The sequence below is a fragment of the Chionomys nivalis genome, chromosome 17, assembly GCF_950005125.1.
Source record: "Chionomys nivalis chromosome 17, mChiNiv1.1, whole genome shotgun sequence".
Lineage (NCBI taxonomy): Eukaryota > Metazoa > Chordata > Mammalia > Rodentia > Cricetidae > Chionomys > Chionomys nivalis.
The window spans coordinates 31,615,204-31,638,390 of NC_080102.1; the positions used below are offsets into that span (position 1 = coordinate 31,615,204).

A 23,187-nucleotide genomic window follows, 5' to 3' on the forward strand; every position below is an offset into this window, starting at 1 on the left:
GCCACTCAGCTGATACTACTGCGTTCCACAGTACCTGTGACAGGATAATGACCAGTCATACCAGTACTCGACCTCAAGTTCTCTCCTGGAAGAGGTACAGACCTGTACAGGGTGAGACCTCTACATGATGCTAGCAGTTACAGGGTGGTGGTTGCTTGCTAGAGAGCCTGGTGATATACCAGGTACTGCACTGTGTGCTGGAGGAATGCAGATTCCTACTGGGTAGGAAACATGGCTAGGCAGTCTTGTGTTTAGCTGTGCAAGGTTGAGGGGTGGCATCATTGGCTATAGACATCCAGAGCTGTGCAAAGCAAAGAGAGCAGCCAAGGACACAAGCACAGGGACACAAATAGCACCAGTGGTGACATTATAGCAGTTTGGGTTTTTGTTGTTGTTGTTGTTTGTTTGTTTTGTCATGCCAGTCTACCCAGAAGTCTATTTTAGACTCCAGACCCTGGCCCCAAGGAGATCAAACGCCCTGTTTCAGCTACCTGTATGGGGACTATCGAGTCATAGTTAAAGCTCCCTGCCCCAGAACTGGCCCTAATCAGGTGACAGCACTGTTCCATCACGCAGGCAAGTTAACACTTCCCATCTCATCTCCAGAGCTGCCCAGGATAAGCAAGGGGTGCTGCCACCCCCAACACTCGGCTGCCAGCACGTCCCTGGGATGTCTCAGCCAGGCAATTCCCAGCAAAGCCCTAAACAAACACAAAGCCAGTCCCTAGTAAATAATTTTTGGTTTTTTCCAGGCAAAGGTTGAACAACAATGGTGGGACCCGGAAGGTTCCCTGTTCACAGGAAATACTCACTGTGTCACTATGTGTACATGGGACAGCCCACTGCAATGCTTGGGTCACATGCAGAGGTTTCTATTCACAAGGACATTTTTGATAAACTGGTATTTTGTGGGGGAGGGAGGCTGGGAAAGTGGCCTATAAATATTTAACAAAACAAAAGGTCCAGGATGGAAATAGGAACTCATTCTTTCTCTCAATGGACAAGCCTGCCAGGCCAGATAGGTTTGTACTCCTGGACAAAACCCCAAGATAACATGCACTGGTGAGAAGAAGTTCTTCGTGGGAAAACCTCAGCATCCTTGAGTGACCTCAGGAATCTTAAACAGCAAGCTCACTGTGAGCCCATTTCAGGATGGCCTTGCTAAGGCTACAGCGTGGAAAGAATGGGCTACTTTCCATAGGCCAGGTCATGGTCACCTGCTGCCATACCAGAACTAAAGCAAGGTCTGCTGAGACACTGAGTGTTAAAGTACATCCTACCAGGTGACAGGGGGCAACATAATGCCTGGATCCTAACACTGGGGCCTCCCTGGGCAGGGAGGGTCTGGAATAATGCACATCTCCAGCTAAAGGCAGGGCCACAGAGTTTCAAAGAACATTCTGAAGTCACCAGTACCTTGGGAAGACAAGGAAAGAGTAAAACTAGAAGCTACTCAGGTGGTTTTTCCTAGCTCCGTTTCAAAGGATTGCCACTCAACTGTCACATGTTACCTCAGCTTCTACTACCCACAGCCCAGAGTGATTCACAGCTCAGTTACATAGTTGTAAGAAAGTGTTCAGGGAACAAGGCAAATGCCTACCATCCTAGTTCTTAGAAGGTGGAGGTAAGATAATCAGGAGTTCATGGCCATCCTTGGCTATACAGCCAGTTCAAGGCTAGCCTGGGCCACACGAGAGCCTGTCTTAAGAGACCCCCCTCCCCCGATTTCCTCTCCAAAGAGAAAGAAAGCAGGGGCTCAGGGAGTCCACTTGCTCTGGGTGAACAGATCCCCATGAACACCTGCACTGTACTGCAGACACAGCTGTCTGAGGACAATGCAGACGGGTCTGACCCCAAGTCACTGGTTCAGAGTAGGATGCAGGCTAGGAAAGCTCTGAAGCTAAAGACATTTAATGGACACATATCCATCACCAAGCCCATTGCCAAGTGCTGAACTCTCTTCCATATAGAGCAAGATGTATGGAGGAAATTAATCACTTCCAGTGTTCACACCGCGGCCAGTTAGTTTCTGAACCAACATGAGACTAAGGAGTCCTTGCGCCACCACCCCCATAATTGCACAAAGGTTGAGAACCCTACGGCACCTGGCTCCTAAAAGAAATGGGTCCTGAGCACCTGTAGGAAAAGGCTCTGGCGGGTAGGGCACAGAGGCTGTGAGGCAGGGTCTGTCTGGTGCCCTCCTCCCTCTTCAACCTCATTCAGGACTAAGAATGCTGCATCAGGGGAAGTCATACAGCCCTTTGTGGGTACCAACATATAACTTTCCTATGAAATCAAGTCTCATACATACCCAGGTAATTCAATACTATCTTCCCCACTTCCTGGAAAAAGCTGACAGGACCGCGATGCATGGAAAGATGTTATACACATGGTGCTATTTTCCCAAATGAAACTCAACATGCCCAACAACAGTACCAGGAGGAACAAGCCTGTTCCATGCTGGGAACCTGGGTATGGGTGTTGGAGAGGTCTCCTTGGCTTTGCTAGTAGCGCTGGCACCCAATGAGGTGCTCCCACTGCCTTACCCTCCACTTCATTTAGAAGATGGGGTGACGTATGCACCTGAGGATCTATTGACACAAGCGGCACAGAGAGCTCCCCCCAACACACAGCCACCATCAGCATGAGTCACTCCACCCAGCAGGCGTACACTGTCACGCTTGGCAGGAGGAAAACAGACAAAGCAGCCTAGGTTCACCTAGGAGCAGGAAGGAATGTCTTACCAGATGTCAGTGGGTAGTAGTACTGAGGATGATGGGGTAGTACTGAGCTGGTCTGAGTCCAAGGAAAGGATAGTCAGATAGTGGAAGTGAGTAGCTCAAGACAAGCTTCCAGAGAGGGAGGAGAGTCAGAGCCTTTATAGGTTATGTCAGTGACCAGGACCCTGGCAAGGAAGTATAAGTGGAAGGCAATTGACCCCAAGAAGGAAGCATGGGTGGCTGTGTGTGTGTGTATGTGTGTGTGTGTGTGGAGGGGGTCCTCTGGTACCTTTAGGAGCATAGTCTTCTAATGGTTCTGCTTATGTGGAAGTGTGACTAGGATACTCTGTGCTGGACATCTATTTGTGTGGCACTGTACACAGGAGCAATGCAGGTGCAGGGCACGTCCCTGCCTCAATGACATCCTCTGAATCTGGCACTTGTGAGGACTGTCAGGAAGGCAAAGGAAAACCTAGGGCAATACTTACTTTCACCTAGGTTTGAGCAAAGTAGCCTGGAATTTTGCCTCCATTCCCAGGTACCTTTTTCTGCCTTTTGGAAGTACAGCCTTCCCTTCTCCATGTCTAGGGCTGAAAAGAGCCCAGAGAAGACCTGACAGGCAGGCCTAGTAGGGCAAGGCAAAGGACACACACAGCCCTGCTTGGAGGGAAGGAATGTTGGAGGAGAGGAGTCATGGAAACCTGCAGGCCAGTCAGGTGGGAAAAATTCAGGTGCCAGGGAAGCCTCGAAGACTTTGGTGGGAAGGTGTGGGGCACCAGAAGGATAGACAAGCTGATTTATGGGGTTCAGAAACACTTGTGTCTAAGGATCCATAAAGTCTCCCAAGATCAAATGCCAGGTGATCTTAAGGCCACAGAACAAATGAAACATACCCCGAGTCACTGGGAAGCCTCCACCTGGCCTGGTGGCCCTGTTGAAGGTGAACTGGTTGAAAGGATGCCACAGGCCCTGACAGTACTTTCGCTTCCAAAGTCCCCATTTCCTCAGAGAGGCCATGAAAAATGGGCCTGGAGGCCTGTTCCCTGCCTCCCTCCACACCACCCTTCTGGGTATTACTGTGCCCATTCATCCAAACTGGTCTCAGATTTCCTTTTTTTAAAAATTTATTTTTATTTTATGTGCATTAGTGATTTGCTTGCATATATGTCTGTGTAGGGGTGTTGGGTCCCCTGGAACTGGAGTTACAGGCAGTTGTGAGCTGCCATGTGGTTGCTGGGAATTGAACTCAGGACCTGTGGAAGAACAACCAGTGCTCTTAACCACTGAGCCATCTCTCCAGTCCTGGTCTCAGACTTTCTAACAGCACCTGTATCCCCTGGTAGGTGTTCCAGAGGTGGGTAGGCTGTGTACTGTGAACTCTTTAAGCACATCAGCAGCACCACTGCCTCTGAAGCACCACTCAAGTGTCCCGTGCTGGCATAACTACCCTTCACCAGGTGACCACGTCTCCTTGTTTGCCCTTCTTGAGCATCAGGAAATCTGGCATGCCTGGGGATGCTCTCAAAATGGCTATGTAAAGTGAAACACTCTTCAATACTGAATTTGTCACTGTTTCATCTCCTGTGCAGGTCAAACACCTCTGCCCAGTGATGCAGATGCCTGACATGCAGAAGCCACATTAGGCTTTGTCAGCTAAGTGCTGAGATGCTTTGGCCTGTGTAGCACTGCTGGAAACACCTCTGCTCCCAGAACTTTTGCATTCAGGATGAGACGCACATAGCCATGTTCACTATTCATGATTTTCATGATTCCTGTTACTGAAGCACACTTCTGACCCAGAACACTGTGCTGGTATCACAGCTGACTAGGCTCAGCTGTCACAAGGACACAAGTGAGGAAGTCAGGGTGCACCATATTCTGGACAAAGGGACAGACAGCAAAGGACAATGAACCCAAACTGGTTCCCTAGGAGCTGCCAGGAGGCCATATGAGGAAGGCCTAACTAAGCTGCTGGCCTCATAATAGAGAAGTATTATAGGATTCAGGGTTCTACAAGAGGAAGAGGCAGTGCAACTCATAACCGCTGCTGGATCAGAAAAATGATCACCTATACGAAGAATTCATCTTAGTCATTCCTTCATAGGAAAACCCAAACTACAGGTGTGTGGACAGCAAGAAAGTGAAGTACAGATAACAACTGCTCCTCAAGTCACCTGCATTTGCCCCAGCCAGCACATCTGTAGCCAGTGTGGCCTCAGGTATAAGACCCAGGCTCAGGCTCCTCCTTTGCACCCATCTTAGTTTAGCCAAGTGTCGGAGAAAGTCCTACTTGTCCATCCCCTGCTGTCAGTTTCTTCTAGGCTTCTCCTTTTCAGATCTGTCTACAATGAAACCTACAGAAATGGAGGATAGACAGTTCTTTATTGTGATGTGCCCACAAGTTACAAACTTAACATCCATCCAGGCCCTCATTTCACCAGGGATGTGGCTCAGTGGCAGAATGCTTGCCTAACATGTGCAAAGCCCTGCTTCTACTCTACAGCACTGCAAAGCACAATCAAAAATAAAAAGGGGAAGCAGACAACCCATTTTGCACCAAAGACAAGTCCTATTTATAATTGTTTAAACAAGCTACATGTGTACATATTCTGTGCAGTTTCAATTTAGTTATCTTTTCTTCTACATTAGGGATGGATCCAGGATCTTGCACAAGCCAGGCAAGTGATAAAGGGGACACCTCTATACTGACTGGTTCTTTTAAGACTAACTTTACTTTTAAGAGTAAAGACAGCACTGGTTTTAAATTTTCCCAGGTAGCACAGTGTGGTGGCACACGCCTGTACTTCCAGCACTTGGGAGGTGAAGGCCTGAGGATCAGGAGTCAAAGTCATCCACTGCCACACTCTGAGGCCATCCCGTACTCTGCATCTTTTAGAAAGCCCACTTCTCCCATGACATCGGCAGACCCTTCCCAGAAGCCACAACTGTACACTAATGTATGGGATCTCTGGGTTGTTGGTATCTTGATCTATCTTTTCAGCACCTATTTGTGGTATTTTGTTAAAATTTAACTTATTTTTCGCTTTTATCATAAAGTTTTAAGTGACCATTTCCTACAGGAACTGATAAGCTTTTTGCCTTCATTAACTTGATATGTATGCTCTATGTCCTGTCACTCTGTTCTGAAACACACAGTGACTATAACTTTAGCAAGTGCCTCAGACCATCCCTGCATCACACACACCAATTCAGAGCTCTGCAGCAAATCCCTACTGAGGCATGCCGACTCTATGGTAGCATCCCGCTCCTGTTACACTAATTGGCCTTGCAGTGCCGTGCAGCCTTCACCTTCACTTCCCATCACTCAGCACTCAGAGTGCTTCTCAGAGAAACAGCCCCTATTCATGAGCTCTCCTCCTGTACTTAGCTAGGGAACCCCCACCTTCTCTCCATCAGCACATCCCCAGTGGTCACTAATTCTGTCTTTGAGAGACAACAGGAAGACTCCAGCCAGAGGGAATTCGGGGCAAACCCCACAACCTCTGCCTCAAGCCAGCTGTGCAGTCGTGCTCACGTACAGCCTTTCCTTTCTGCAAGCAGCGGTCCAGATGACATGTCCAGTGTCCAGGCAAGCCCCATGGCTTTGGGTGGCCATGTCACTTCCATGCTAGGTACACTGCCCAGCACCAACAGGCAGACACTTAGTAAGAGTCTGACAAAAAAAAAAAAAAAATAACAGCATATGGAATTCCTTGGGAAAAATGATTGCGGTGACTATTTCATTGTTTATTAAACACAATGATCTGAAAAACAAGGAAATCCAGACTTCCCTCCAAAACACAGTACCAAGCACAAGCTGCTTCCCCGTCACTGTGACCACAATTGGGGAGTTACTTGCCCCATCCTCCACATGCACACCACACATGTACACACACAAAAGATGCACAGAGGACTGTCCCTCAGAGCATCACAGTCCTGTCTGTATGGAGGAGGCCAACTGCAAGTGGCAAAGGCACTCTTCACTCTTTCTTAGGTCTCTAGGTGGTGGGAAGTCAATAGTGAAATACACACGAAAGTTCTATTTTAACCAGTCATCAGCACACTGCCCCCAGGAAACACTCTCCTCCCTCTCCTCAGCACCCACCACTCTGCCTTCTGTCTACGCAGTGTGAGTCCTTTTGCTGCCAGCTTACGTCACTGAGCAAAGGTCCTCAAGATTCACTCCTCATTGGCCATTTGCCCCCTCAGTGTCACCTTCAGCCCACACTGCTGCAGCCTCACCACAGGGCACACAACACTCTATACGGAAGGACCTAGAGACAGCATGTAAGAAGCCTCCAAATGTATGTGATACTTTCCTTAGGGTTCCTGGGGTGGTGATGTGGCACTGTAAACATGCCTGCTGAAGTATGCTGGCCAGGGAACCTGAGGAAGGAGCCTGTGGCTAAGCACCCTCACTCCTGCAGTACCCATTCTAGCCCACCTATGACAGCCACACCAAGTAACTACCCTTGTAAAGTGGGACAGGGTGCTCCTCAGTTCTTCCTGCCAACGTGACTATTTCAAGACTGATAGCTTCAGGACAATGTTTTTCTCTGAGATGAACTTCTGTTGAACTAGGGGGTGGGGCAGGGGGCACACATGGTACAGCAAGATGGTAAAGTTCTTACCCAACACACTAGGCCCTGAGTTCTACCCCTAGTACTACCTTTCAAAAACGGGTGAGACGAGGGGCTCATTCTCTTGCCAGGATGGCTAAAGTTCATAGCTCAAATGATCCTTCTACCCAGCTGGTGCCTGTATTGGGAGTGGGGGTGGTGAAGGTGATGAGGGTTCTTGATGCTGAACTCTAGCACTCAAGCACACTATACATGTATACTGACACTGTGCTACACTCACAGCCCTGGGCGTTCAAGGGGTAACAAACCAAAGGTGTGCTACCTGCACAAGCTCTTGGATGCTAAGGGTCAAAACAAGAACTCCGTGAGAGGAGTTAAGTGCATCTGAGTGGCAGGAAGGCAGCACTGACAAGGCATGTAGACCCTGCAAGGTAGGGCATATAGCACAAGCCAGTGTGAGAAGTCACAGGAACACCTGCAGTATCTACACAGTGCATGTTACATGTGCATATGCTTGCTATAGACATGCACTGCACTCAGATGCCTCCTGTGGAATGGTGCTTCTCAGTTCTCACCAAAGGCTTGCCATGCTTGTGCACTTCAACATGAAAGGGACAGCCAGAGGCACAGGAAGGCAGCCAGCTTTGGAAGCAGTGTGCTGGGGTCCTAAAAAGGGCTGGACTCAGGTCACAGCCACCCTGCTGACAACTCAGTGCCAGGCTGCTATGGCTGGTATATCAGCATCTTGCTCATGCTTCCAGCTTCCTGATTGCGCCTTATATAACCCCTTGTTGGGGACTGAAGGGCACGGAAGGTTGTTTTCATCTTCCAGTGTCTCTGTGTATACAACTAATAAAGGGCAGGCGCTTCCCATAGGAGAAGAGGTGGGCTCAAGCTTCGGCCAACTGAATCCTAGAAACACACCCGTTCCCCAGGAGCTTCTACAGAGAGTGGGATCACAAACTGGTGAGCAGTTCTACTCCTGCATGTGGGAGACAGTAAACCAGCTTTTCCTCATAAATAATTGGCAGACCTCACTGTTTGCTCTTGGGTGCTACTCTTCTGAACCTTCATCAAAGCAGAGTAGGTAGGCTCTCACACTAGCTCAGTCGTCATTAATGAGTCAAACCCATAGACTACAACAAAAGGCACCCTTTTCTCTGTTATCTGATTTTCCTTTTCCCCTGAGTATACTTCCTGAGCCAAGAGGGAAACAATAAACAGTAGCAGGAGACTGAACTCCTTCTCAAGGGAAGAATTTAACATGGGAACATAGCACAGGAGGGTACCCAACAAGGCTAGGCTGGCTCTCTACAAGTTTCCCATAGACTCCTGAGCAGTGTGCTTCCAAATTTGCCTTTCAAAGGCAGCTGTACGTTCACATCTGGCCCTGAGTTTGAGATGCCAGAGTCATGTTATCTATCAATGGCAGAATACAACACCAGCCATAGTGGGCCGTCAGGACAGGTATGTGTGCTCTGTAGATCTTTCAGGCCCTGCTTCTGCTCAGACTCTTGGGACTGGCAGTCTGGTAGTCAGCTGGCTTCCCATCTCACAGAGGGTGGAGGCTAGGAATGATGGTATACACTTGTACTCCCTGCACTTGGAGGTAGAAGCAGAGGTCTACTACAAGCCAGAAGAGTCTACATACTGAGGCCAGTACACAGTGACACTGTCTCGAACACACAAAAGAGGTTCTGTGTGATGGTTTGGTAGGTAAAAAGCACTTGCCAAGCAAACCATAACCAAGTTCAATCCCTGGATTCCATAAAGTAAGGAGAGAAGTGACTTTCCAAAGTTGTCTTCTGACCTTGACACTAACACTGTGGTGTGTGCATGCACACGGAGAAGAATAAGTGAAATGAAAAAAATACACAAAAGACAAAAACAAGAACAAAACCAAGAGTCACTTTAGGGACAATGACAAGGGAAAATGACAGTCACTTAAGGGACAAAGATGGCTGCCTAGCATGGGACCCTCAGAAGAGGTGAGACAAGAATGGGAGATTTCAATGTCTTGTAAGTATAGAATGCTGGAATTCTGAATGGGATGAAGATGGGGATGAAAATTTACAAGAGACATCCTGTAAGATGGGGCTTGGAGAGGTAGGTGGGGTCACTCAATGCACTGGACTGAGCCATTCCTATCTCAGTAACATTGGTACCTGGAGTTCTTCAGTATTAGGGAACTATCTTCTCTATGCAAATGCCCTGTCCCATTTGCAGACAAGTCAGGTCCCTGTCACACTACCCCCATTCTTTCCCATCACAGCACACCAGTCACCTCCTGTGCATCAAAGACTTCTTCCCAGACCCAGGGATTGAGCAACAGCACCCCAGCACCAGACTGGCACCTCCACCATAGGGCTCCTTCACAGACAAGGTGGTCTCCTGATTCCAAGTAAGTCCTGGCTCCTGGTCCCAATGTTAGGCTTACTGACAGTGGGAGACAGCACTACAGGAGGTGATGGCATTCAGGGAGCTCAGGCTGGGGAGGAGGAGCTCACCTTCTGCTCCCGGGACAAGAAAAGAGCTGAAGTATAACGTGTCTGGTGGCCAGACCCATAATCCCTGCTACCTGGAGTCAGAAGCAGAAAGAGCACAAATTCAAGATCTGCCTGGGGTACACAGGGAGTTGAAGGGCAGCCTTTTTGAGAACCTGTCTCAAAATAAGCAGGCAAGCAAAGCAAAAACAAGCAAACAAATAGCCATGTTTGGTGGTATACACCTTTAATCCCGGCATCTGGAAGGCAGAGGCAGGCAGACCTCTGTGAGTTCGAAACCAGCCTGGTCTACATAGCAAGTTCTGGGACATCCAGGGGTATATAGAGAGAACCTGTCTCAAAATCAAAAGAAAAAGTAAAAAGTGAAAATTGAGTCAAGGATGTAACTCAGTGAAACAGAACATGCCAAACATTCTGTAGGCCCTGGCCCCAACCCCTAACTCCACATACATGTAAACTGTACTAAGAAAGGGCAGGTGGATGGATCTCTGTGAGTTTAAAGCCAGTCTGGTCTATAAGGCGAGTTCCAGAACAGCTAGAGCTGTTATACAGAGAAACCCTATCTTGAATGCCCCCACCCCCTCCCAAGGTCCAAGCATCAACAATAAGAAGAATGAAGCCCTCTGAACACTCCTGCACAGTTGGACATGGGCTGGGATCTCGTAAGAAGTCTCTTGACCTGTCATGTCTCAAGTGGTGTAGCATGGTGGTGCTGACCCTGAGAACAAGACCCTGGAGTCCAGTGAGCTCAGTTAATAGCCCTTGCCTTTACTCATTCTACGGGGATAAGACTTCCAAATGTTTTGCTCTGGGGTTTTACTTCACTGAAAGCTGTGCAAAGCAAAGGTGCTCAAGCCTCTGTGGGAGCCCAGATGAAGAAGCAGCAGCTTTCACCATGTTCCAGACTTGTAGAAGCATTTCAGACATGTAAACTCAGTGACTGTTTTCAGAAGAGGTGTTGGAACAGAAGTAAAGCCACAAGCACTGGATGAAGGAGAGCCAAGGCTTCTTCAAGAAGTCAGCTTTGGCTGTGGGACACAGTGCCTTCCAACACCACCACCATTCAGGCACAGAAACCCCCTATGCCACTATGCATAAAGAAAAACACTGATTTACCATAGGTGGAAGGGCAGCTGACCAGCCATACCATCTTCAAGTTCAACCCACCCTTCTGGAGCCTCCCTTATTCCTTCTCTTCGTTGGAGGCCAGCAGGGGGAATCCCTAGTGTGGTTAGGATCAGAATGAGCAAACATTACCATTATCAAGGGCAGAGGACACTGGCCTCTCCATGCTAGACAGGGCTTGAGGGTCCCTCCATTGGTCCCAGTCCAGTGTCAATAGTACAAGGAGTTATTCCGTGGTAAAAGGCACAGGGAACACAGGCTACAAAACTTGTTGGTACATCAGCAGCCTGTCACATGGCTGGTGATAGCTGGAAGGTAGCAAACAGCAAGCAGAATTGACTTCCTCTAGATGGGACATTCAACAGCCTTTCTGTACTCCACTTGAGGGCTCACTGGTCAGTTTTACCACAACATTTTAACAACACAAACAACTTACTAATTGAAAGGAGTGACTCACAATACAACACAAGTGCACTACCTTTGGGAACTGTCAAAGGTCAACCCTGCATATGCTCGCTTGATTGGCTACTGCTGGACCGAGATCATCTGGTCCACTGACTTCAAAGGGCAGAATTTGAGCAAGCTCTCTGCTCACTAGCTTCTGCTTGCTGCCTTCCAGCCAGGAAGGTTTCTATGAGAAATTAAACATTTAAAAAAAAGAAAGGACAGACTTCCTACCACAAACTGTAGACAGTTTCTTATAAAAGGATATTGGTCAATAGAAACATCTTTCCTTTGAAATCACTTTGAGGGCCAGGGAGATGGCTCAGTAGATAAAGGCAATTGCTGCCAACTCTGATGACCTGAGTTCAATTCCTGGGCCTCACACTGTGGGAGAGGACTGATTCCTGAAAGTTGTTCTCTTAGCAAGCGTGAACCCTACAATCTTCAATCAATCAATCAATCAATCAATCAATCAATCAATCAATGTAACTGAAAAAAATTAAAGCCGTTTGATATGCTCTTTTAGAAAGATGAATATGTGTAGGTAATGGGGAAAATATTATGTTCTAAATCATAAAGGGTTTAGAAACAGTATGGCCATAAAGCTTCAAATGTAATAGCCAGCACCCATACATTAGTTACCTACTGCTATGTGACAAAACACACGGTTGAGGAGCTCACAACATTCGCCATCTCACAGTCAATTTCTATGGCTCAGGAACCCGATGCTCAGTCCAGGAGTTTGGCTTAAGGTTTCTCAGCAGCTGCATTCCAGGTGTTGACCAGGCTGTGGTCATTGCAAAGCTCAGCTGGGGAAAATTTTGTCATCAAGCACTGACAAGATTTGGCTTCTTGCAAGCTCCTAACTCATAATCTTGGGCCTTGCTGGCTCTTGGTTGGAGCCTTCCCTGTCACGCAGATCCCTCCAGGAAGCCCCAGAGACCTCTAGTAAGATAGAGTCACTGAGGGACTGGTAGTTCAGGCCTATAATCCCAGCTACTTGGGAGGTACGTATGGTAAAATAATTATTTAATTAAAAACACACAGCAAACCTCATGTAATAAATATTCAAAACCAAAAAATAAAAAGTGCTGAAGGTCGCATGGAAACAGTACGACCCACTAAGTGTAAAGACTCCGGGCAGATGTGGATCCTGGGTCTCAGCAGCTTGGGGATGTGGATCACATCTCCGTTGCCACAATGGAAGTAGCAAGTCAACTTGGAAGCCCGTGCTGGCTCCAGATCTGCTTTAACACCTGAGTGGAAGCTAGTTCTCAGAAGGCTCTGAACAAAACATACACCAAGTAAGCCTGGTGCCTCCCCAATGTCTCTCTCATTGCTCTAAGTTGTCTTTTGTGAGCATAGCCTGTCTGCCACAGTGCCTTCACATGACAAGCCCCCAAGAATAAGAAGCAACACAATGATAAAACAGGAGAACAGCTACGTGTGGTCAAGCTTAATACCTGCTAACCCTCCAGGACAAGTCCCCAGCACATCTGTGCCATAAGTCGCCTGGCCACCTCCTACACCCTTCTGAGAACTGGCTTTAGAAGGGAAGGGAGGAGATTAGTCTGATTCCTAAAGAAAAGCATTTCAGGATCCATAGTGGAACCTGAGAACGAGACCTATCCACTGGCTTTACTAACTGGGGCTACAGAGCAGGCATGCGTGAGGCCGTGAGCACTGCCAGTGTTGGGAAACCTGCTCCCACAGAAACCTGTGTGCTCTGAGGCCGAAGACACATCCCACTGTGATGGAAGAAGTGATGAATTCACAGGGGTAGCAAATCTACAGGCTGAGCTGACCAATCCCAGTGTAGCAGGGTTAGCTCTCACCATGCAAGGATGTGGTTATGTTGTGGCAAGAAATACTGCTGAAACAACCAAAGCAGACAGATTTTTAAAATATTAATCCTGATTATACGATGCCTCTAGATTGCTTGGTCTTTTGTCTAGTTCTCTTGTGACACTTCAGAGCTGAAATTAAGTTTTTAAAATTTCCTTAGTCTACAAGAGAAAACTAAAGATTCTGACGAAATTTTGGGGACAAACTCATTCTGGTGGCAACCTGAGAGGGCTGAAGTCACCTTTGAGGTGGGATTGCACTCACACCCATTCCATAGGCAAGAACTCGAGTATGACACCAGGATCCCTGATTTGCTGTGGTGGTACAGCCAATGGCCTCCAATCATTATGCCTAACATACTGTTTTTCTCAAGTGCCCTGCTATCAGGAATGTGACACAAAATCCAGACCACAGAGGAACAAGCCCCTGAACCAGGTTAACGGGAGACAACTGACACAGAGGCCAAGGATTCATGGCAGGGTTCCCCAAGGCTTCGGTTCCACCACCTGGAGCTGGAGCTGTACACTCAGCAGTAGCCAGGCCTGCTGTGCTACACTTACCTATCTGTAACAGTATAGGTGTAACCAGTGCTGTCTCCATGGCGTAACAGAATTCCCTGCCAAACATCACTGCCCCGTGCATGACCCACAGGCGTGTGGGGATTCTGTCTATGGACCCCTCACTGATGGTCTCCTCTTGGGTCTCAGCCTCTGGGTGTTTAGGTTTCTGAGGGTCCGGTAGGGGCATAGGCAGCTCTTGTACTTGCATAGATTCCGAGTCGGCATTCTGCGGAGCCATTTTCATTACCACCAAAATATATATATATTTATTCAACCTATATAAATAATACTATCATCTCTCTCCAACGATAAATTAAGACGTCTTCTCGTTCTGCTGCAAGTGCATTCCTCGGCAAGTAACTCTTATATTCCACTTTGTACCAACTGGTGTCTCAACTTTTCACTCAAGACGTGCAGCAACACAGAAGGGTTTTTGGTTGGACTGTAAACATATGGCTTGCTGGCTCACTGTGAATTAGAGTTAAAAATCCATAAGGGCCACTCAGTTAATACCAGTTTCATCATCATGACTGTGGAGGCGCTGCAGTCACTTCTCTTGCTACAGAGAGGTAGGGAGCTGACACACACAGGTGATCTTCTGTGACTCCCCATCGAGCGGTTAGAGGATCTGCAAGAAAGCAAAGACAAGCTAAAGTCACAGGTGGCCCCTTGGCCCACACCTGCCACCATTGACAACATTCAATGTGGGCTCTTGAGAATTACACCTGGGGCGGCTGAAGTAAGCGGAATCAGAAGAGAAGTGGACAGGAAAAAAGTGCTGGCTTGCTAGCCACCACTGATACCATCGCCTGTGTCAGGTTTTCTGTGGCTGGAGTCATCAGTGGCATCATGAAAGAGAGCAGAAAGGAAAGGGAGGCTGGGGAAAGCAGCTGACAGAGCCACAGAGGGGTTCATGAGACACTGCCTACAAATGTGCAATGAAAGGTGGAAGAGCAGGCTAGATAGACAGGGACACTAGTCCCAATGCCTAATAGACAAGTTCGAAATCTATCCTGAGGCTGGGTGCTGGGTCCTCAGCAGCAGCTTGGGAAGTAGTCCTCGACCTGTCCAGGTTGAAAAACACAGTGATAATCAAATCTAAAAGAGAAAGCTCAAAGAGACCTTTACACATGCCAAACCCTGAAACTTCAAGCAGTTCTGAGATGCCCTGCCTATGTATGGCATTACCAGAGGCTTTACAACACAAGAGCCTAGTCTTGGAGTCTGCTCTACTCCAGTTTCTGTGATCAACTTGTTTATTGTCTCTACTTAGACACACACACAGTAATATATTGATTCTTAGAGATAACTGGACACGTCCATTCAGAAAGAACCCCAACATCAGTGTGGTGGCACATAGGTGTGAGCCCAGCAGCAGCGACGCAGAGGTAGGAGGATCTTGAGTTTTAGGCTAGCCTGGCGTACACAGCAAGAACTTGACTCATACAAATATGTGCATGCACACAAGCACATGCCAGCTGCCACAATAAGAGGAAAGATGGGGGTGCACAACACCCTGACCTCTTTAGGAGACAGACCTTCAGTTCCATCTGAAGGGCTACAAAAAAGGGTCCCTGAATCATGCAGGGTAGCATTCCCATTGGATATGAAACTGAGTCTGTAGAAATGTCTTATCAGACATTTCTCAATAATTGCTTTGGATAACATTTCTAGTAATAGTTACTTAGTAAAGATGAGTCCTAAACCAGGCATAGTGGTGCACACCTTTAATCCCAGCACTCAGGAGGCAGAGGCAGGTGAGTTTGAGGCAAGCCTGATCTACACAGTGAGTTCCAGGACAGTCACCGCCACACAGTGAGACAAACAAATGAGTCCCAACTAGCCCTTCCTCCCCTTCTAGGGTGGGCAGAAAACTTGGGGTGAGCACCATCTAGTCCCTCTCTCAGCAGTCCCCTCAAGGCAGGGTCAGGACAGCTCAAATGGGAAGATTTCCCAGTGCACTGGTTTTCAGCCCTCCCCACCCATCCCCACTTACTTTGCTCTTTGGCTGCAACTATAAGCCACCCCTTCAGGCTTACCATACCCTTACCCCCCACACCCCACCAGAGATCCAGCAGTCTCAGCTACACACTGGCTTCTCTGTCCCCAGTTTTACTGCAATTCCACAGCTCTCATCTGAAATCTCACATTCACCTACCTACTCTACCATATAAACCCCAGTCACAGGAATAGAGAGATGAACCCAAGTTCAGCTCCCAGCACCCATGTTAGGCAGCTTACAACTACATGGCACTCCAGGGGATTCAACACCTCTTATCTCTGAGGACACTGGCACTCATGTGCACATAACCCTTTACAGATACTCAATACACATGATTAAAACAACAAAAACAAGTTACCTACTTATACTCCTCTTTCCAACACACGGTATAAGCAGTGAGGAAACCAATCCTACCCTCAGCTCTGTTACTCTTGACCTCAACCTCTGCCCACGCACTGTCAAGAGAAACTACCATGGTCTTTCTTTATGTTAACCTGCCAGACTTTTGTCAAAACAGGAGCCATGGTTTAACTTCTTAGCCCCTTCCTGACAGGGACATTCTGGGGACATGGATCAATGCAGTTTGTGAAGCTGAAACAGATCAGCTGGGTGTTGGCAGGACAACAGAGATTATTCTGCAAGCAGTCCTAAAAACATAATTACAAACGCCAAACCCTTCAGCTATGCTCAGTGGCCTTTGGCCCACTTCTGCTCTATCCTCAGAAACTTGTGTGCCTGAAATGCAGGGCTAAGACTTGGCTCCAGAGTCACTGCAGCAGCAACAGAGATGAGGCAGCAACCCTCTGAAACCAGGCGTGGCGCATGTCTGTACTATATCAGCTCTTGCAGGATAGAGGCAGGAAGAATGGAGTTCACAGTTGTCCTGGTTACACAGCAAGCTTGGGCTATAGAAGACCTTGCCTCAAAAACTAAAATGAGTGTTGGAGAGGTTGCTTAGTCATTAAGAGCACTGCCTGCTCTTCCAGAGGACCGGGATTCAACTCCCAGCACCCACATGGCAGCTCATAACTGTCTGTAACCCCAGTATCAGGGAACCTGATACCCACGGTAAAACACCAATGCACATTAAATTAAAAATTAAATTAATTACAAATAAAAGTAAATAAATTTTTAAAAAGGGAAAGTAAAATGAGATGACAAAACAAACCTCTAATACACAGTGTGCAAATTCAATCTAGGCAGTCCATTCCAGTCACAATGTAATGGAGTAACTCCTGGTCAGGGACAGTCCCAGCACCCTGTAGCATTCTGCAGCACCCAGCCATTAGCACCAAGGCTGAGTAATGCTAAGGGTTTCTATAAGGTGTTCAAGCCTGGGCCAGGAAGAAGACTCAGAGAGTATAGCCTGACATCCTTGGGACCCATAAGGTGTTCGGAGAAAAATAACTTTTCAAGCTGTTCTCCGATTTCTACTCACACCATGACTCATGCTGAACACTTATGCACTCACAAAAAAATAAATAAATAAAAAATAAAATAAAATTTAAGTGTCTGAGCCCTTGATGATCACATCTGAATCAACTCCAGCCCAAGTGTGGCCAGCTTTCTTTTAAAGCTATATTTAGCTTCTGCTGTATATTCTATCTAGTTTAGTTTTCTTTTCGTTTCTTTTTTGTTTTTGTTTTTTGTTTTTTTAAACAACCCCTTAAAATGTAAAACTTGCTGACCAGTCCAGCAGAACCAGGGCTCCAGGCTGGATCTCAGTACCAAGTTGTAGGATGCTGACCTATGCCCTGGAAACATGTCAGTCATTCTTAAGAATCTCTCAATAGAGTAGGTTCTTTTGCTGCTCCATCGAAACAGCTTTTAGGGTTCCAGCTCCCACTCAATCTGACCCCACCACCACTGTCAATGTGTCATCCCAGGCTGCACCCAAAATCTAGGAACCATATGCCATCAAGCCACATCTGGCCCTGAAGATGTGGTGCCTTCAACTAAAGACAGGCCTCCACAGCAACACTACACTGCTCAGCTTAAGGGAGAAGCCCAAGTAAGAACAGCAAGTGTTCAGCAAGCCATGGCATAATACAGTGTGCAGCTTCTGGTCACAGCTGGCACCAGGCCTGGCTACAGATAGCTTCATTTTACCTGTGTAGAGCAATACATGGTGGTATAAGTACCAGGTGAGTGCAAGAAGAAGCAGACATCAAACTGAGGGGGGAGGTTGAGTGGGACACTAAAATGTTTGGGGTCTCCCTACTCAAAGACTCAGAACCGACTGATGCAAGGTCAGGACTCGGTTGGCATAGTGCTCAGATGTGCTCGCAGGTGGCAGACAGCCGCAGTACCCATAGTCTCAGAGAAAGCAGCCCGAAGAGCCTGGCACCCTTTGTCATTTTTTAGGGGATGCAGTCCACTCCAGCTGTGGGAAGAGGGATGCCTACTGTAACTGCTTGTGCTCCCTGGGGCTCACACCACTCAGCTCTACTCTGCTTCCTGTCTCTCTGCACCAGCTCAAGCCACACCAGCCTTTCCAGAGTCTTTGCCATTTAGGACAGCAAGTTCTGGTCCTGCCAACACCATTGCAGCTGCAGGGTTGAATGACACACCATGCTAGCAGTTGAACAGCCCCTCATGATACACCAGCATCCTCACCTCCCTAACTTGGGTCCTGCTGTTGCTCACACCAGAACTTGATGTTTTACATCAAGAGACCAGTGTGGTTCAATGAAAGATGATGTACCGCCTACAGGCAGTGTGCTGGGAGGGCACTCAGTGCCTCTTCTTGCCACTCCCATATTCCAGAGTTCTGGAGCAGCCACACCTGGTGAGCGGCAACAGTTCCTCATCTAGGTCTGGCCTCTCTGGAATCTTTGTAAATAGTGTGTGTTCTGGGTTGAGTACCTGCTGCTCACATGGTCTAGGTGAACAGAGTATATTTCACACAAGCAAATGCCATGAGCATCTTTCAGACAGCCCTAAGGAACAGTTATTAAGTGCAAGGCCTACCGAACATGTCCCATTCTGTAAGCTAACTCCCAGACACTGCCAACCCATGGTGCTCACACCACTGCAAGGCAACTAGCCCTCCAAGTTCCAGGGCAACTTTTCGAACTGGGGATTTTTAATAAAGTCATGTTAACAGCTAGAATAAAACAGACTCCATTTCTTCACCAACACAGATACAGCCAGGCACTGTGGAAGACAATCTGCTCCCCATCAGGGTACCACCTGGCACAGCCATTAAGTTCAACCTCTTCTTCAGAGCCCTAGAAAGTGGCAATTAGATCAAGGGCCCCACATAGTAAAGCAGCTTTGAAATCACACTCAGGACAAAGGGACCCCAGTTGGCTGAGGGATACATAGAGGTATGTAAGGAGCTATAGGGTGCAGCTGAGGAAGGAGAGATGCCATGTCTAAGCCAGGTACCCCTGCTCTGAAAAGAGGGGGAATATTTAAAGATGGTGCCTCTGCTTCAGCACACTGTCAAAGGCCGGAAGCCAGGCCTCCATTTGCAGCAGTCTTTCTGAGTCAGTCCCCACTCTTCACTTCCCAGCATTCTCCAGATTACTCCTCCATGTTCATTTCCAAGAACTTTATGAGCATATGGACTTTAAAAGGGCATGATGAGCTCTGGGGGAAAAGTCCTTTTGGGATCTGGACTGGATTCAACTTGTCTTTTGGAGAATGCCTGTGCTGCATAGCCTTATCTTTGCTTTTCTTTCAAGTTGACTCTGCACCTTTGAGGAAAGCCCTTGGGGGCTCGCACAAAGCACTGCACACTTCTCAGGCTCATTCCTTACTCTACCTGCTTTGCCTCTGTTGCCAAAATTCATTCTTCCTTGGTCAGTGGACATTTGAAAGCTAATAATATTGCTTGCTCACTCAGACATGTTCCCCTTCATCTAACCGAGGCTACTAGCTTTTTGTATTTTAACTTGTTATCTAATGCTTTTGTCTGAGAATAGACAAAAAGAAGAGAATAGCAAATTTAACAATCTGTTCAACATTGCCAGGCTTGAACGACAGCACTTCTGAATCCCAGAGGCACCTGGCTGGCTTACTCATCCATTTCCCCAGAAACAAGGCAGCATCACCTAGTCCTCTCCATCTGAACTTAACCAAGCATAGCTCTTGTTTGGGAATTCGGGTCCTTGCTGTGCCTTTCCTGGGCACAAAGAACCTGCAGGGTAGAAACCCTTCCTTTGTGGGTTCCCCATGTCCCATCTCTGGTATTCTCTATCAGAGCCCAAAAAGAAATGGAAGGAAGCTTGAAGAAGGAAGTCGGGTGGAGCTATGACTCCTGACCAGAGGCCACGTACCCAGCATTTGGTCAGCATATTTCAGGATAGAACCATCAAGTATCATAAAAAGAAGTTCATGATCCACAGGGCAATGCCCATGGAGTCATTTCCTAGTGCAGGACAACCGTTCCTTGGAAGAAGGCTGGTCCCATGCCATCACAGGAGTGACACTATGTAATCACATGCAAAAGCTTCCTTTGAGGAGCACAGTGTAAAAGCCAGGCTAAGAGCATGATGACGTACAGAAACCGAGGCCAGAAGGACCAGCTGCCTCTGCTCATAGCACAGGCAGTTCTGGACTCACGAGAATAAGACCAAAAGTAAGCTATGGCTTCTTCTGGACTCTTCTATTAAATGACCTGTGACATACCCAGGATAGTTTTTTTCCCAATACAGCAAAGAAGCTTCCCTTGGAGCCTGCTCCAGCAAATTGCGCACTTTGTGACAATTTTGTTACAGTCTGCAGATGTACTCAGACAAACGCAACAACAATTGTTCCAACCAACAACTTCCTCTATTGTCCTGTTTCTAATGTGAGAGTGACTGATGCCAAAACATGTGACTTCCTTCAAGCTGTTGTGCAAAAGTGTCTGGATAGCAGCTCTGATCGGTACCCCAAGCTTGGCTCAAGGTTTTAGGGTGCATTTTTTAGGTTTGTGTATATGTGTATGGAAGGGGCATGTTGCAATGCAGGTGGTGAAGGCCTGTAATTGACACAGAATCTGGATTTATTCCTCAATCTCTCTCCACTGTATATACTGAGACAGGGAGACAGGGTTGCTCATTTGAACCCGGAGTTTGACAATTCATTTGTTCAGTCTGGCTAGACAACTTGTGTCAGGGATCCCTTCCAAGAGCTGAGATGACAAATGGGCTGCCATGACCACATGGCAATTATGTGGGTGCTGAAGATCCAAACCTGGTAGAAGGCAAGCACTTCACTTTCTGAGCCATTTCCCTAGCTCCATGGATGGGAAAGTTTAAAGGTCAAAATAGTTACAACATTCACGAGCACTGTCAAAGTCAATGAGGCACTCAGCCTGGGCACAGTGTAGGAGTGTTGGTGGTGCATGCTGCACTTACAGATGCCCCATCATGGTCCATACACATTCTCACACATATGTAGACTGTATGTTCTAACTACATGCAACCAACAAGTGCTCAGTGGTGACTGGCTTGCCACAACACCCACAGTCACAGGTATAAAGTGGCACAAATTCGGCACTACACCCTCAAAACACCATGAGTACAGGAGGTGTTCTTCAACTCAAACACATAGCTGAAATACCTTAAAAATGTGGTGACTCCATCCACCCTGTGGCACAGTCTCCGGAGAACTGCATCAGCTGCTCCTAAGAGCACATGGCCACCTGGGAGCTTCAAGAGGTATAGAGAAAGCATCTTACCAAATTGCTACCCTGCAGGGGAGGATCAAAATTCAAAGTGCAAAGTACAGTATGGGGAGACGGTAGCTATCTTCCTCTTTCACATCAGCATAAAGTCAGAGGGTTTGCTGGGAAAACCTGACAGAAATCACAGTGTGGTACTAGGTACTAATGGAACCACAACACAGGCCTAAGTGACATTCACTGACACAGCCTCCTGATCCCCACCAGCACCTCTCTCCAGATAATCAGAGACAACACAAACTAGAGAAACTGGACCAATGGCAGCTGATAGCAAAGAATATCAATGTATGAACCAAGAGTATAAAAAAATCCAATTGAATCCAGCTAATCCAATGTGCCCATGGTAGGAATGAAATACAGCAGTCTTTTACTGGAAAGCACATGAGCAATGAGTCGATGCTATGTCAAGACAATAGGAGAGTAAGCTGCAGACTAGGAGAAAGGACTTGCAAAGAAGCTATCCAAAATATACACTCAATTCTCATGGTCCGAAAACAGTCTGATTAAAGACAGGTCAAGGGCCAGGCATGGTTGCAAATGCCAGTAACCCCAACATGTGTGCTACAAAAGCAGGAGGGTCAGAGAGTAGCTCAGGATTGGTCTAGGCTGTGTATCAAGTTCAAAGCCAGCCTGGACTACATGAAACCCTGTCTCAAAAACTTAAAAGAAAAAAAAATCGGTCAAGGATCCTACAAGGGAGGTCATGAAGACACATGTGTGAAAAGTCATGAAAAGATGTTTTCCTTCATGTGTCACCTTAGATGCCAAGCTGCTACACACCTGCCAAAACTGCCCAAATCTAAACACCATGAGCGAGTGAGGATATGGTACAGCCTTATTCGGTCACTGCTAGTGGGCATGCATAGGGTGCAGCTATACAACTTTGGGATCCAAAACTAAACATATCACCATGCAATCCAAAATTAATTGACAGGTTGCACACTCATGACCCCACAAACCCTGCACACAGAAGTTAAGACATATTCTGATGCCTGGAAGCAATCAAGAAGTCTTTTAGTAGGAGAATTAATGAACTATGGAGGAAGCCAGACATGGCACATATGCTTATAATATCAGCACTTATTAGACCAAAGCAAGAGGATCATGACAAACTCGAGGCCAGCCCAGTCTACACAATGAGTTCTGGGTTAGCTACGGACACGTATCAAAACAGAGAGAACTGGTAAATGCAAATTACTAAGTGGCAGGAAATGAACCTGAAAAAGGAAATAAGTATGAGTCCTTCTAGAAAAGATGAAATTATGGAGACTGTGTAGGATGAAGAGCTGAGTCTGTCGTCTTTCTACCTACTCAGCAGGTTGAGGCAGGAGGACTGCCTGTGTAAGGCCTGCCTAAACTACAGAGTAAATCACATGCCTAGCCAGGCAACTTACCCTGCCTCAAAATAAGAAGTAACTGTATTTGGGAGGCTGAGCAGGAGAATCAAGAGTTCAAGGTCAGCTTCAGGTACGTGAAACTCTGTCTTAAAACAACAAGAAGTCGGGCAGTGGTGGCGCACACCTTTAATCCCAGTGCTTGGGAGGCAGCGGCAGGCAGATCTCTGTGAGTCTGAGACCAGCCTACAAAGTAAGTTCCAGGACAGCCAGAGCTATAACATAGAGAAACCCTGTCTCGGAAAAACAACAATAAAAGTAAGTGAAAAGAGGGCTGGAGAGCTGGCTCAATGGTAAAGTGTGTGCTGGGCATACATGAGGCCCTACATTCAACCCCCA

At 47.3% G+C, this 23,187-nt stretch overlaps 1 protein-coding gene across 2 annotated transcripts in view; it reads right to left on the reverse strand.

The window, feature by feature from the left end:
• Slc45a4 (solute carrier family 45 member 4) overlaps positions 1 to 23,187 on the reverse strand; it is a 71,884-nt gene that overhangs the window by 16,455 nt on the left and 32,242 nt on the right. For both annotated transcript variants that reach the window (XM_057791862.1, XM_057791863.1), the window contains exon 2: positions 13,779 to 14,406. In XM_057791862.1, coding sequence (XP_057647845.1) covers positions 13,779 to 14,022 — 244 coding nt within the window. In that variant the 5' untranslated portion in view covers positions 14,023 to 14,406. The remainder of the gene's footprint in view (positions 1 to 13,778; positions 14,407 to 23,187) is intronic.